The sequence below is a fragment of the Varroa destructor genome, unplaced genomic scaffold (assembly GCF_002443255.2).
Source record: "Varroa destructor unplaced genomic scaffold, Vdes_3.0 BEIS01000003.1, whole genome shotgun sequence".
In the NCBI taxonomy this organism is placed as follows: Eukaryota; Metazoa; Arthropoda; class Arachnida; order Mesostigmata; family Varroidae; genus Varroa; species Varroa destructor.
In genome coordinates this window covers 24,616,408-24,628,324 of record NW_019211456.1, presented here as the reverse complement: position 1 = coordinate 24,628,324, position 11,917 = coordinate 24,616,408, and the positions used below count along the sequence as shown (strand labels likewise).

At 40.7% G+C, this 11,917-nt stretch overlaps 2 protein-coding genes across 8 annotated transcripts; one reads left to right on the top strand and one right to left on the bottom strand.

Moving 5' to 3' along the window:
• Positions 1-668: 668 nt before the first annotated feature.
• On the top strand, positions 669-4,158 carry Sf3a1 (splicing factor 3a subunit 1). Its single transcript, XM_022799976.2, has 2 exons — positions 669-1,104; positions 1,890-4,158. The coding sequence occupies exons 1-2, from the start codon at positions 871-873 to the stop codon at positions 3,957-3,959; spliced, it is 2,304 nt and encodes a 767-aa protein (XP_022655711.1). The 5' UTR covers positions 669-870; the 3' UTR covers positions 3,960-4,158.
• Positions 4,159-6,006: 1,848 nt separating this feature from the next.
• Zip102B (Zinc/iron regulated transporter-related protein 102B) lies at positions 6,007-11,701 on the bottom strand. Of its 7 annotated transcripts, none has more exons than XM_086985176.1 (8): positions 11,524-11,701; positions 9,977-10,113; positions 8,993-9,478; positions 8,700-8,842; positions 8,259-8,436; positions 7,671-7,882; positions 7,431-7,539; positions 6,007-6,447 (listed from the first exon to the last, which is right to left on the bottom strand). In XM_086985176.1, the coding sequence occupies exons 3-8, from the start codon at positions 9,162-9,164 to the stop codon at positions 6,326-6,328; spliced, it is 936 nt and encodes a 311-aa protein (XP_086841302.1). In that variant the 5' UTR covers positions 9,165-9,478; positions 9,977-10,113; positions 11,524-11,701; the 3' UTR covers positions 6,007-6,325. The 7 variants fall into 7 exon arrangements, with proteins under 7 accessions (XP_086841302.1, XP_022655727.1, XP_086841301.1 ...); XM_022799992.2 differs by having other exon boundaries at positions 10,023-10,113; XM_086985175.1 differs by having other exon boundaries at positions 8,993-9,475; positions 10,023-10,113.
• Positions 11,702-11,917: the final 216 nt, after the last annotated feature.

Genomic DNA, 11,917 nt, shown 5'->3' with positions numbered 1-11,917 from the left:
TAAGAATGGACGTCAATCGCAAATTAGCGCTTTCTATTGAAACAAGGTCGACGTTCATATAATTGATAAATGGCTCGAATTTTACTTGGGCACCGCCGTTAAAAACTCTCTCAGATAGAATAAAGGATTTTATTATGGCGTATAAAGAATAAACTTGAATAAAATTGGCTCTATTTGACAAAAAGTGGGTCCTACGAAGCTGTTGCTACGGCTATGATGCCGATTAAGCCTACATAGTAGGCTTAATCGGCATCAGCTAAGGCGTTACGATTCAGCTGTTATAAACCAATAATTAAACAAACCGCTAATTAGAAGCATAAAATGCCTGAGAATATTTTAAACGCACCACGGAGATTTCCTTGAGGCACTACATTTAAAGTTAATTTTTCTGAAGTTCTGCTGTTATGAATTTTGTGAGACGTGAGTATATAGGCTGTATGGGCAGTTTTATACAGTGCATTTTCAAGGAAAGCCTTCAATATGGTTGGCAAGCAATAGAAAAACAAAATGGACTATATAAAAACATTACAACTGTATTGTTAACCCCATTAACAGTTAACCCCATTGTGCGCACATTGCCTCACTAATTGTGTTCAATTTTTAGAAAATTCATATCTTCGCGGGCAAGATTTGGTCCACGAAATGCATTCATCCATTCATGCACTCGCTTTCTAAAATGTTTCTTTGTTGTTTTGTGTGTCCTGAGAATGTTGTTTATTATTGTTAGAACCCGGCGTTGCAGTGGTAGGGTTTGATTGAAACCACTACTGTGCGATGAAGTGGACTTTGTCATTGAAATCGAAGAATATTTAATTAGGTGTATTAATTTTACACTGTGACAGTCGTCTACGGAACCCACAGCTGGTCAAGATGCCACCTATATCAGAAAACAACCCCCAGGACCAGCTCGAGTCGTACAAAGTGCCTACAATCGGTATCATTTACCCGCCTCCGGAACTGCGTAACATCGTTGATAAGACAGCCGGTTTCGTTGCACGAAATGGACCCGACTTTGAAGCGCGAATTCGTCAAAATGAAATTAACAATGCAAAGTTTAACTTTCTCAATCCCGGCGATCCGTACCACGCGTACTATGAACACAAAGTGAGTACTGCTTACTGTTTGTGAGCTGGAGTCGTTGCAGCCAAAACGCAAAGCTGTTTAGAAGTTATTGTATTGCTAAAGGTTATATATAAATATTGAATACGACAAATAAATGTCCATAGTGCATCGTTCTTGTGTTTTATAAAAGCTACGCATCTATTAGTAATAAATTAGCGTTACGTACAGATGTTGATTGAACTTTGAGATTACAGGCAAACAAAAAAAAACTGTTTTATATCTTTGTCTCAATTGAACAGACATTTTTTTTTGGATCTATTTTACATTATTTTTAATTTAATCTCGAGTAAATAATAATAGCCTAAACAAAAAGCATCTTGCCTGACCTTTCATATCAATTGATAGATTTCACAGGCTGTAATTTAGTCGTAGAATATTCAAGTGCTCAAACAGCCCAAACAAGTTATTACTACTTTTTGTGGTATCTCAGATGCTGAATGGGCAATGACCTAATTCTTATACCAGAGTTTGAATATATACATATATCGTACATATACACTACGTTCAATAATCGGTCCAAAAGAAATATTAAATAAGTGAATCGTTAGGTCCGCAGAGCCTATTGTGGGTTCAATCTAAACTAAAATATGAACTGATTATATAGGTACGGATACATAATGTAGATAGCTACATTCCTCCTATTATTTTTATAGAGAAAACTTTATGGGAATTTCGTTATGTAGAGTCTCTTAATTTATGTTGATTATCATATATTTAAATAATCTGGTAATTAGTTATAACATGTAATAACTTATTTTCTTTCGCAGGTGAAAGAACTTAAAGAAGGTAAAGGTCCGGAAGAACCACCTCCCCCGGCGCCTGTAGTGCAGCCTGCCCCTCCTAGACCTATTGTTCTACAAAGACCGGAAGTTACGAAGATAGCCGAGCCAAAGGTTGTGCCTAAAGAGCCTCCCAGAGAACATGAATTTATCGTTGATCCTCCGTCTATATCTGCAATGGAATTGGACATCGTCAAGCTTACCGCGCAGTTTGTCGCTCGAAATGGAAAGAACTTCCAAACGAACCTTATGAATCGCGAGCAACGAAACTTCCAGTTTGATTTTCTACGGCCTCAGCATTCCCTTTTTCCCTATTTTCGTAAGTTGGTGGAGCAGTATACCAAAATCCTGATTCCAGACAGTGGTCTCGATGCGGAGCTCGAACAACGATCGAAAAACCCTGAGAAAGTACTTTCTGATGTTCGCTATCGCGTTGAGTGGGTAAAACTTCAGGAATCCGAGCGGAGGAAACGTGAGGAAGACGAGGAACGCGAAAGGGTCCAGTACGCGCAGATTGACTGGCATGACTTTACTATTGTGGAGACAGTAGATTACATGCCGAACGAACAGGGCAATTTCCCGCCGCCGACCACACCTCAAGAGGTTGGTACACGTGCGCTATTGCAACAGCGTCTAGAGAATGAAGAAATCGATGTCGAGATGGAGGTCGATTCAGACGAGGATGAGGATGCAGCGAAGAAGCAGCCAGCGCCGGCTTCAGCTCCAAGCACCTCTGCCACTGCAGCGCCACCACTTCCACCCGCACCAGAAACTTCGAAGGCTGCGGAGTTCGTGCCACCACCTCCGATGCCCCCCGTACCAGATAAAGTTGTCGTCAAGAATTTTAACCCACAACAGAAGCGACCGACGCCGGTATCCATCGGACCAAAATTCCTCATATCACCTATCACTGGCGAACGTGTGCCCGCTGACAAGATGGAGGAGCATATGCGGATTGGGCTGCTCGATCCACGTTGGGTGGAACAGCGTGACAAGCAGATGCAAGAGAAGATGGCTCAGGAGGAGGTGTTTGCACAAGGCTCGTCTATCGAAAACTCGCTTAAACACTTCGCCGAGCGGCGTACCGATATTTTCGGACAGGAAGAGACCGGAATCGGTATGCGAGTTGGCGAAGAGGAAGAAGAACGCCAACCAGAAAAGCCCATCTGGGACGGTCACTCTGCTAGTGCCGAGGCTGTGGCGCGTCAGGCACGCGCCAATATCACTGTCGAGCAGCAAATTCAACAAATTCACAAAATGAAGGGTTTGGTAGCCGATGACGACAAGGAAAAGATTGGTCCCGCCAAGCCTACGGCGGGTTCTTCACCCCGGCAAGCGGCTCCACCGGCCCCGACAGGACCGCCACGTCCGCTACCGCAAGTGTCGCATCAACCTCGACCATCCCACCACCGGCTACCTGCACCGCCGCGACCACCCCATCGACCGCCACCTCCTCCGCAGCAGGTGTTAGCTCCAGCGCCACCTCAAATGATGATGTCTCGACCTCCACCCCCAATGTTGAGCGGGGTACCACCACCTCTAATGATGGCTCCAGCTGCACCGCTAATGATGCCCGTTCTACCGCCGCAGGCACCACCACCATTTGTCCCGGTTCTCCCTCCGGTTCCACCACCTGTAACGGCTCCTATTCCACCACCGCCTCCGCCCGGCGCAGCAATAGAGCCGATGGAGGCGCCACCAGGCGACGAGCCCGCTTCGAAGAAGACCAAGACGGAAGATCAGCTCATCCCGGAGGAAGAATTTTTGAGAAGTCAGCCTTCAGATGTTGTCGCGGTACGCATCGCTGTACCCAACATGGCGGACAAAACGGAATGGCGGTTAACTGGGCAAATGGCCACGATAAGCGTGCCGTTGAGAGAGACGTTCAGTGCGCTCAAGTCTCGCATCCAGGAGCTGACAGGCATGCCGCCGGGAAAACAGAAACTTGTGTACGATGGTATCTTCGTCAAGGATAACAATTCCTTGGCATTCTACAACGTCGTGACAAATGGCGTTGTACAATTACAACTCAAAGAGAGGGGGGGGCGCAAGAAATAGTTTTCATATATATATATATATATATATATATATGATAGAATATTATTTTTTTCGTATTTTACATGTCATTGCTTCGATATATGAATCCCGCAGCAGACTTATAGTTGTACAAGGGTAGCATTGATGATCCATAATGACACAAACACTGTAATAATAATAATAATAATAATCAAGTAATATTGAAAGTCTAAAATCTTAACATTATTTTCTTCTTGATTAGTCATTGGTCTTTTGTGGATAATGGTTTCTATGTATTAATTAGTTATATAGAAGTCGTAAACAAAAACGCTTTAAACAGATTTTTTTAATCGTCGGTTCGGTTCAAGGGTTTACTGTAAAAATAAAATAGGCAAATGCTTAATAAGAAAGAAAATGCCCAGTCAAATATCGAAAATCTAGAAGTTTTATAAAAAAGATGGTACAAATGGAAATCATAATGATCGCCATGCTATGACAACCACAATGCAGGAAACCGAAAAGGACTAAGATTTTTGTTTTCGTTCGATAACTTTCGGGAAAAACGTGTACAGGAACCCGGGTATCCGAACCGACCTACTAAAGAGGTATTACCTTACAATATACAACCATACCACAATAACTGTCCTAGGAGCCGTAATATTCACTTAATGGTATTACAGTTTATACATAATTAGTGTTTATTCTGTAGGCCCACCTACCGTAATTCATGTATTTAACATATCCAAAGCGAGCTGCAGATTAGATATATGCTCAGTGTACTTCTTTGGGCTCTTTATTCATTTTTATGACATCGAACATAAAGCTTAGAACTAAAATATGTAAGGAGCTTAATACTCATACCGGCTAACTCAACAGTTCAGCCTAAATAGCGAAAAGTAATACGACATCTTAGCTGCGACAACCAAGCTTGTTAACGCTATGCGCGTGCCTACCCATGTTATAGATGAGTACAAAGATACACATGGCCAACGGAGTCAAGTCTTTGCCGGAACTAACGAAAACATGACGGCCACGTTGCGAGACAACACATTACATACTACTACTATGCACATCGAGGGCAGGTAACTCGTTGTTTAGTAAGACATCGTCCGGGCACGACTAAAAACGTTTAACAGTTGCAAAAAATAGAGCGTCACTCAGAGGCATAAAACCTTTGGCCACAGTCACTTTGAACTGAACGGGCTCTTTTCTCAAAAAAATTAACCTTCGCTTGAACAGGGTTTAACGAAACTGATGAGAAAGATGGCCGTAGTTGCCACTGAAATGGTTGTGCCTCACAACCCCGAGGCACCTAGTAATGAGTAAAGTCCAATACGAATATGTCAGTTCGCATACCTGTTGCACATGACCTGAGTCTTTGAACCAACAATCTCCGTTAGCAATGCGGGCCCTTTCTGTTATCAATTTGAACCTTAGTTGTCAAGATGTCATCGAAGATCATTTGATAGATGAGCATTGTGCGTTTTCTTTTTTGAGAGTAATGCGCGTCGTTCCTTGAAAGCTTGATTTCTATTGCATGGCAAAACTCAAAAGACCTATCAGCAGTGCAGTAATGCGTGTATTTCTATTAACACGGGTATATATACATGATATTTAAATAATAGTATGTACATCAGCTGAATACACTCTTATATGAATGTAATAAATGATAAGAAGATAGTTGAAGGTGGACCTATGACATATGGTCCGTTAAGAAGGAACAGGAAAGGACTCTTTGAGAGACCCTACTTTTAATAAATATATATATTTTAGAGGTGAAGAACTGCGGAAGCAGTTCTTCACCTCTAAAATATGCCGCAGTGACGGTTATTTTTGGCAACATGCGGATATAACCTCTTTTAAAAAGAGTAAAACGACCTGCTAAGCTCTTTTCTGCATATATAGTTACAAACTTAATTATCGCCATATAACTTTTTTCATTTTGTTAGCTCTTCGTGAACCTTGGGAAAAATTTTCTTCTTAAAACATTTAAAGCTCCCTTTTTTAATGTTTGTAACAGACAATAACTTCTTAGCAGTGCATGGGCATCGTTTTACATGGATATGGTGTGAAATAAGACTAAACTTGATTAATGTTCAACACGCAACACATTTATTTCAGTATTTACATGACACTCATCATTCTTAATCACATTGGTAAATACAAAAAAAAAACCCTAAACGTACTGTTAGGAACGTGAGGGATTTTTTTCGCTCATGCGCTACCACACATCGTTGCAGTTTATAGTAAGCAGTGATACACTATTATGTACATGGTCACGTAATCCTAGAGTTCTTCATTCAACATCACCTGTTTTCTCTTGAAACTCCAGTAAAGAGCTAACTGTGTAAACAGCGACAAATCATACAATTCTTCTTTTCATATATATAATATTATATAATCAGAACTTAATGGTGATGCCCGAACGAGAGGAAACTGGGCATCATTGCACCAAGAACTAAGAGAACGAGCTCTTTCCGTGTAAAGCCCGACGCGTCTGATGATTCTGCCAGATGATGCGAGTGTCCTCCTGTAATGAATAATGAAAACACAATAATTTTAGCTCTGATGTTATAGCAACTTAGAGACTATACGTCCTCGTTCAGATTTAGCATATGCCTTTACTGTCGGTATTGGCAAGACATTTCGTACCGGCGTAATAGGAGTAATATTTTTTTGGCTCTCTAAAATACATGTACGTTTTACCGCCAGTACTGCCGTTACATTTTTTTTTAGACAATGGGCCCCATTATGGAAAAAATGTGTTCATCAACCAATAAAAGTGAACAATGGTGTTACGACAAAAAAATGTCTCGAAAGGGACCTAAAGCGAAAATACAATGTCAATAGCAGAGTCGAGCTCTCGGTAGATTTTTTCAGAATAGACGCAATTTTAATATGTGCTCACAATTTTTTTGTGCACAACAATATACCAATGTTTCCAATCATAATTATGTCCGGTCTCTTCACACCTCTTCACATGCGATTCTAATATATGTAGGCAGATGTTTCATAACTGAATTCTCATGGGTCTCTATCTTGTTAAAACTGACAAATGTACCAGTGAATATCTTCGAAGAGCATACTATTTTATAAGTTACTCGCTAGCATTATTAGAATGACTTGAAATTCTGGTCAAATTCGTAAAACAAAAAAGCACATTTTACTGACTCTTGAATCAGGTTGGCTGTCGACCTATTCAGCTTGTAACGCAGCCTATCTACAAACGAATTGCGTAACTAATTGTCTATAGTACGGCCTCATCACGATAAGTCAGTTTAGGTATTGACTTCTCACCATTGCCCTCGTCACTAAGATCTAGTCTTTCGTGTAGGTCCATAACTGTTTGAACATTGGGTAGCCTTTCAGAAAGGAAAGCAGAATTTTCCGATAGTAGCTTCCAATCATAGCTTTCACTTCGGTAGAACCTCCCAAGGTATTTTCCGAGAAATGAGGGCCGTCTTTGAATTGTTGGTGAGACACAACGGCGTCGCTTATTGCCGAGCACGTTACCTTTTGAAGCCGCCAGTTCCGGGAGGACATGCACCGTTGCCACGTAAAGGAATGTCCCTGCACTGAATAGCATAGCAATGCCGGTAGCGTTCATTGAAGCCATCGACTCCTGAGAAGTTTAACAGAAAAATTGTTAACGACATACTGTAATCAATCCAAAAACTACAATACATGATTAACAATACAATTGTCAACGGCCCCTTAATCCGTGTCTTCGTTTCAAGCAGAGCACCATCTCACCTTGGTATTTTGACTTATACCAAAGTACGTTGTTATAGCAAGTATCGGTGCGGCTGCGGAGAATAGCAAGAGATGCTTCTTGATAGTGGAACGATCGAGGCCTTCATGAAGCAAAAATGACACGAGAGCGAAGGCAGCGGGCGCCTTGTGCAACATGATGGCAAGGAAAACAATCATCTCAATTTCTGCACGCGTTGTTGTTGCAGCCGCTCCTGAATAAAAAAGTAAATTAATTAACACATTGTCTATAAATTTATCTTAGTTAAATGCCACATCAATAAACAATATTACGCATCACTGTTTGGAATTCCCAATAGTACCGATATAGACTCAGCGTCTCTTTATAGACAAAGAATATCTTGATGAAAGAAAGGTGTGTAGAAAACTAATTTTGCCGAGAGAATCTGTGGAATCGTTTATTATTATTTCTTGATTGTTATTTTTAAATAAAACAAACCTTACACACCTTTTGCTAGTGCACTTCTGTGTCATTGCAAATCACCGTTGCTGACCCTTTTACTGTTTAATGTATTCAGGCTAAATCTAAACGCAAAATGAATGAAACAGAAATATCTCACAGATGCGCACCTAAGGCAATTCCGTCAGCTGCTGCGTGAACTACGAGTCCAAGCGTTGCCGTTGCCGGGCGTGTTTTCCAAATGCTGATAGCGCCTGTTTTATTCGGTCCCGTTGGTAGTAACTCCTCGGAACTCTTGCCTCTTTTACTGCACTGGTCTACTAATAGCATAAACACGAAACCTATCACCTATGGAACATTGACAACAAAAAAATGTTAAATAGGAACAAAATGCTAAATAAATAAAGCGAAAACAATATGGGCAAACATACACATTTCATGGGAAAAAAATTTTCGAGATGACAGTTAACTCTAGAAAGAAGCTACACTAGCATACTTTAAGTTTATCTATAGAGTTCTCCTTACTCAGGACGATAAAAACAATCCGTATGTGGCTTTATCAATTGATCAACTAAGCAGTTTTAAAACACCGGGCATGCACTCAGACTGACAAGTGTGATTCCAATAAGTGAGTGAGGATCATCGAAATGATGTGCTTCATGGTGATGCCCTGAATGCCTAGCTTCAGTAGCCACTTCCTGATGGTGGTCGGTATGCGCTTTTTCCAGACGAGACAAATACAGCGTTGATACGCCTGAAATACAATTCAAGCGGGCAAATTTAAGCCTAAAGTCATGATACGATGAAAAATCACACAACAAGATGAAATCTAGGTTAGGTGAATAGCTAATAGGCACAAAACAATAACGACTCATGTCTTTATTGCGGAAAGTGTCTGCGTTACCTTCAGGTATGATGACGGTTAGCGCGGTTCCGACCAGCAAACCTGCTCCAAGAATTGATACGACATTGATCTTGTCTTCTGACAACTTCATTGACACGGGTATCAATCCGCTGAGGTAGCACCCAACGAACATGGAGCTCGATAGGACAAACAAGGCCCATCCGTCGCCCATCGCAATTGTTTTCAAGAAGCCCTCGAAAAGGACCTCCTAAAAATTCCCGACGAAGTCTCGCAACGTCTTCGAAGGGATAAGCAGGCTTGTGCAGCCGATGGCTGTAACGTCGAGCAGATGGCATGCACTCCTTTGTACCGCACTTCGAAATTTGCTAAATCTGTTTGTGGGCAGCGGTTACTCTATGGCTGATTGTTAGCCGCTAAAGGGGTAAGCTGAATTGTAGTTTTTGTTAAAGGCAAATGCATTCTTGCTAGCCGGGTTGGTTGGAGAAGTGAGGCCGGACGTCCTTTGGCGGCTTACTCTTGCATCTGCTAATGTTAGAACACGGCGCACGCATGAAACCAAATTGACACAGTCACCCGTATAAACAATTAGACGTTTACATTGGAGGCCAAGCATTTATTTACGGTCTTTTGTGTGATACTTGGATATCCTTTCTTTATTAGAGTTCCACTAATTGTTGATGTTCCTCTGATTTTGTCCGTGATTTTCAAGCTGCATAGTTTTTTATGGGACAAAAAAATCTTTAGGATCTATGAGCGTTTTATTGTCTGCAAGCGGTCTCACCTCCAACAATTTTCTGATTCGTGTGTAAAGAAAATGTGTGTTTTGCAATATAAGCGGCAAAAAGCGTATTCCAAATTCTAAAATTTCCCGTATACGTCAACTGTAGCAAAACGAAGGTTGATAAAGATATTACATCGTGTATAACAAAGAACAGCCAATGGAGAACAAAAACCTACAGGTAGTCTCAAACAGTTATTAGGGAATAATAGCTTAATAGAAACGCTTGTTCAAAAGCTACGTACAAAGCTGAGAAAGCAGCATGTTAACGTCTGTGTATGAACTACGTACTGGCACTATCTGGAGCCCGACGTTTCCAACCGCAGATGATTAGATCCGCTCAGAGTCAGATTTTCGGTGACAGTGTAAGCAAGACGCGTTACTGCAGTGCAAAAATAAAAGAATCTGATATAGTAGAGAGGACAGACTCTCACGGAACGGCTAAATAGTTTTAATTACTTTCAATTAAAGCTCGATATAATTAAACTGAGATAATGCGGTATATTTTATATATAACATTCTGCAAAATGTAGTTTATTTAAATTATTATAAGTTGTGATGCAGGTTTATAAGCCCAGTAGTTCCGCTAAATAACGCGAACTCTATTTTTCAGATTGTATTCAATAGGTTATTACTACATACTAGAAGAAGCAACGGTATGAAAGCCTTTGATGCAGCACAAACACATTTACTCAGGTTAATCATAACAATAATCTATCAGATTAATGCAAATACACGACAAACGCCCATTCGTCAAAACTCTGTTGACCCGTTCAGACAACAGTAGCGGCGCCGAAATAGCTCACTGAAGTATATAAATAGCCGCGTCTAACAATGGCCACAAAAATACTGTTACTTGCATATCTTTTCGCAGATGTTAAGATAAACCTATAAAATGCAGAACCAATAGGCCAAAAAGTATGTTTCCAGGGCGTTCCAAAAACGTTTACGTTGTTATTTTGTCACACCTTGTTTGATAGTGTAGCTTTAGGCCGCCTGCACATTATTATTGTGATGCGAGAGTACATCTTGATGAGTATCTTCAAAATATATAGCTGGTATGAAAAAGTTCTATTTAATATTCTGCACGTTCCTTACACCTGATGCTTTGAACTTTTATATTATAAAAGTAAAATTCACGCCAGAAAAACGACGATACTGGACGATTTGCAAGTCTGTTGAAGTTTGTGAATTAACAGCGCACTGTTATTAGCAGTGTAGCGACCAGAACGGTAATCATTTTGCACATCTGCAATACATTTTTTGGACCCACATACATATATATACATATATATGTATAAATCAGAGAAAGCACGATTTTCGTTGCGTTAGCGAATTTACAAATGCCATAACGCAGCGACAAGGAATACTTATTTGTCATAGACAAAGTGCAACCGCTGTTATTTCATGGACGAAAATAAGTGTTTATAGCATTCAACCTGGGCGCGGCAGCTACTAAAGTGACGCTCTGCGTTCTAGAATCTCTCATGAAACGAACACTTAAGCAAATCTTAAGTAAGAGCATTAACGAGAACTGCTAGTGAAGTCGAAAAACAAAGACAAATGCAGCAATCACAGTGATCACTATATACGAGATAGGTATATCGTTTGACTGGCAATAACTTGGTCACGCTTTCGTATGATCGGCAACCCGTTTAATCGGAACTATCAAACACAAATAGCGGACTGGGGTTAATGTTGATCTGGTTGAAAATCGCTATCCGAATGCAGTTCTTTAGTATTTATCAACTATCGCTCATATAGCAGCCGACAGTGAGGTAAGTACACTTACCGAAATAGATTACATACAAAGTAGCATTAGTGTACATAAGGATTCACAGTCCCATCTACGAACGCAGTGGTTTGAATATACTTAGCGCAACACAAATTGGTCACCGATCCCTGCAGCAAATGATCGACCGCCAGACAGCTGACATCCACGTCTAGTAAGAGCAGCCCGATTTTCCGGCGAATAACTTGCTGTGCGAGAAGCATCAAAACACACTGCTCTAATGCTGACTAGAGAACTATACAACAAGGTCCTGCATAATATGAAGAGCCATGACACATGTTTATTGAGAACTACAAAAAAGAAGAAACTTGTTTATAACTTTTGACTACTTGGTTGTTCGACTATTTCAATAAAAAAAAATAGGTGCCGACAACAAGGTGAACGAATTAACTAA

What these genes read in the sequence shown, in the direction of transcription:
- Sf3a1 (XM_022799976.2), top strand. Translation starts at nt 871, where the DNA reads ATGCCACCTATATCAGAAAACAACCCCCAGGACCAGCTCGAGTCGTAC. An exon ending in ACGCGTACTATGAACACAAA is followed by an intron (nt 1,105 to 1,889) that starts GTGAGTACTGCT and finishes TTTCTTTCGCAG; the next exon opens with GTGAAAGAACTTAAAGAAGG.
- Zip102B (XM_086985176.1), bottom strand. Translation starts at nt 9,164, where the DNA reads ATGGGCGACGGATGGGCCTTGTTTGTCCTATCGAGCTCCATGTTCGTT. An exon ending in CACTTATTGGAATCACACTT is followed by an intron (nt 8,437 to 8,699) that starts GTCAGTCTGAGT and finishes AATGTTCCATAG; the next exon opens with GTGATAGGTTTCGTGTTTAT. An exon ending in GTATAAGTCAAAATACCAAG is followed by an intron (nt 7,540 to 7,670) that starts GTGAGATGGTGC and finishes TAAACTTCTCAG; the next exon opens with GAGTCGATGGCTTCAATGAA.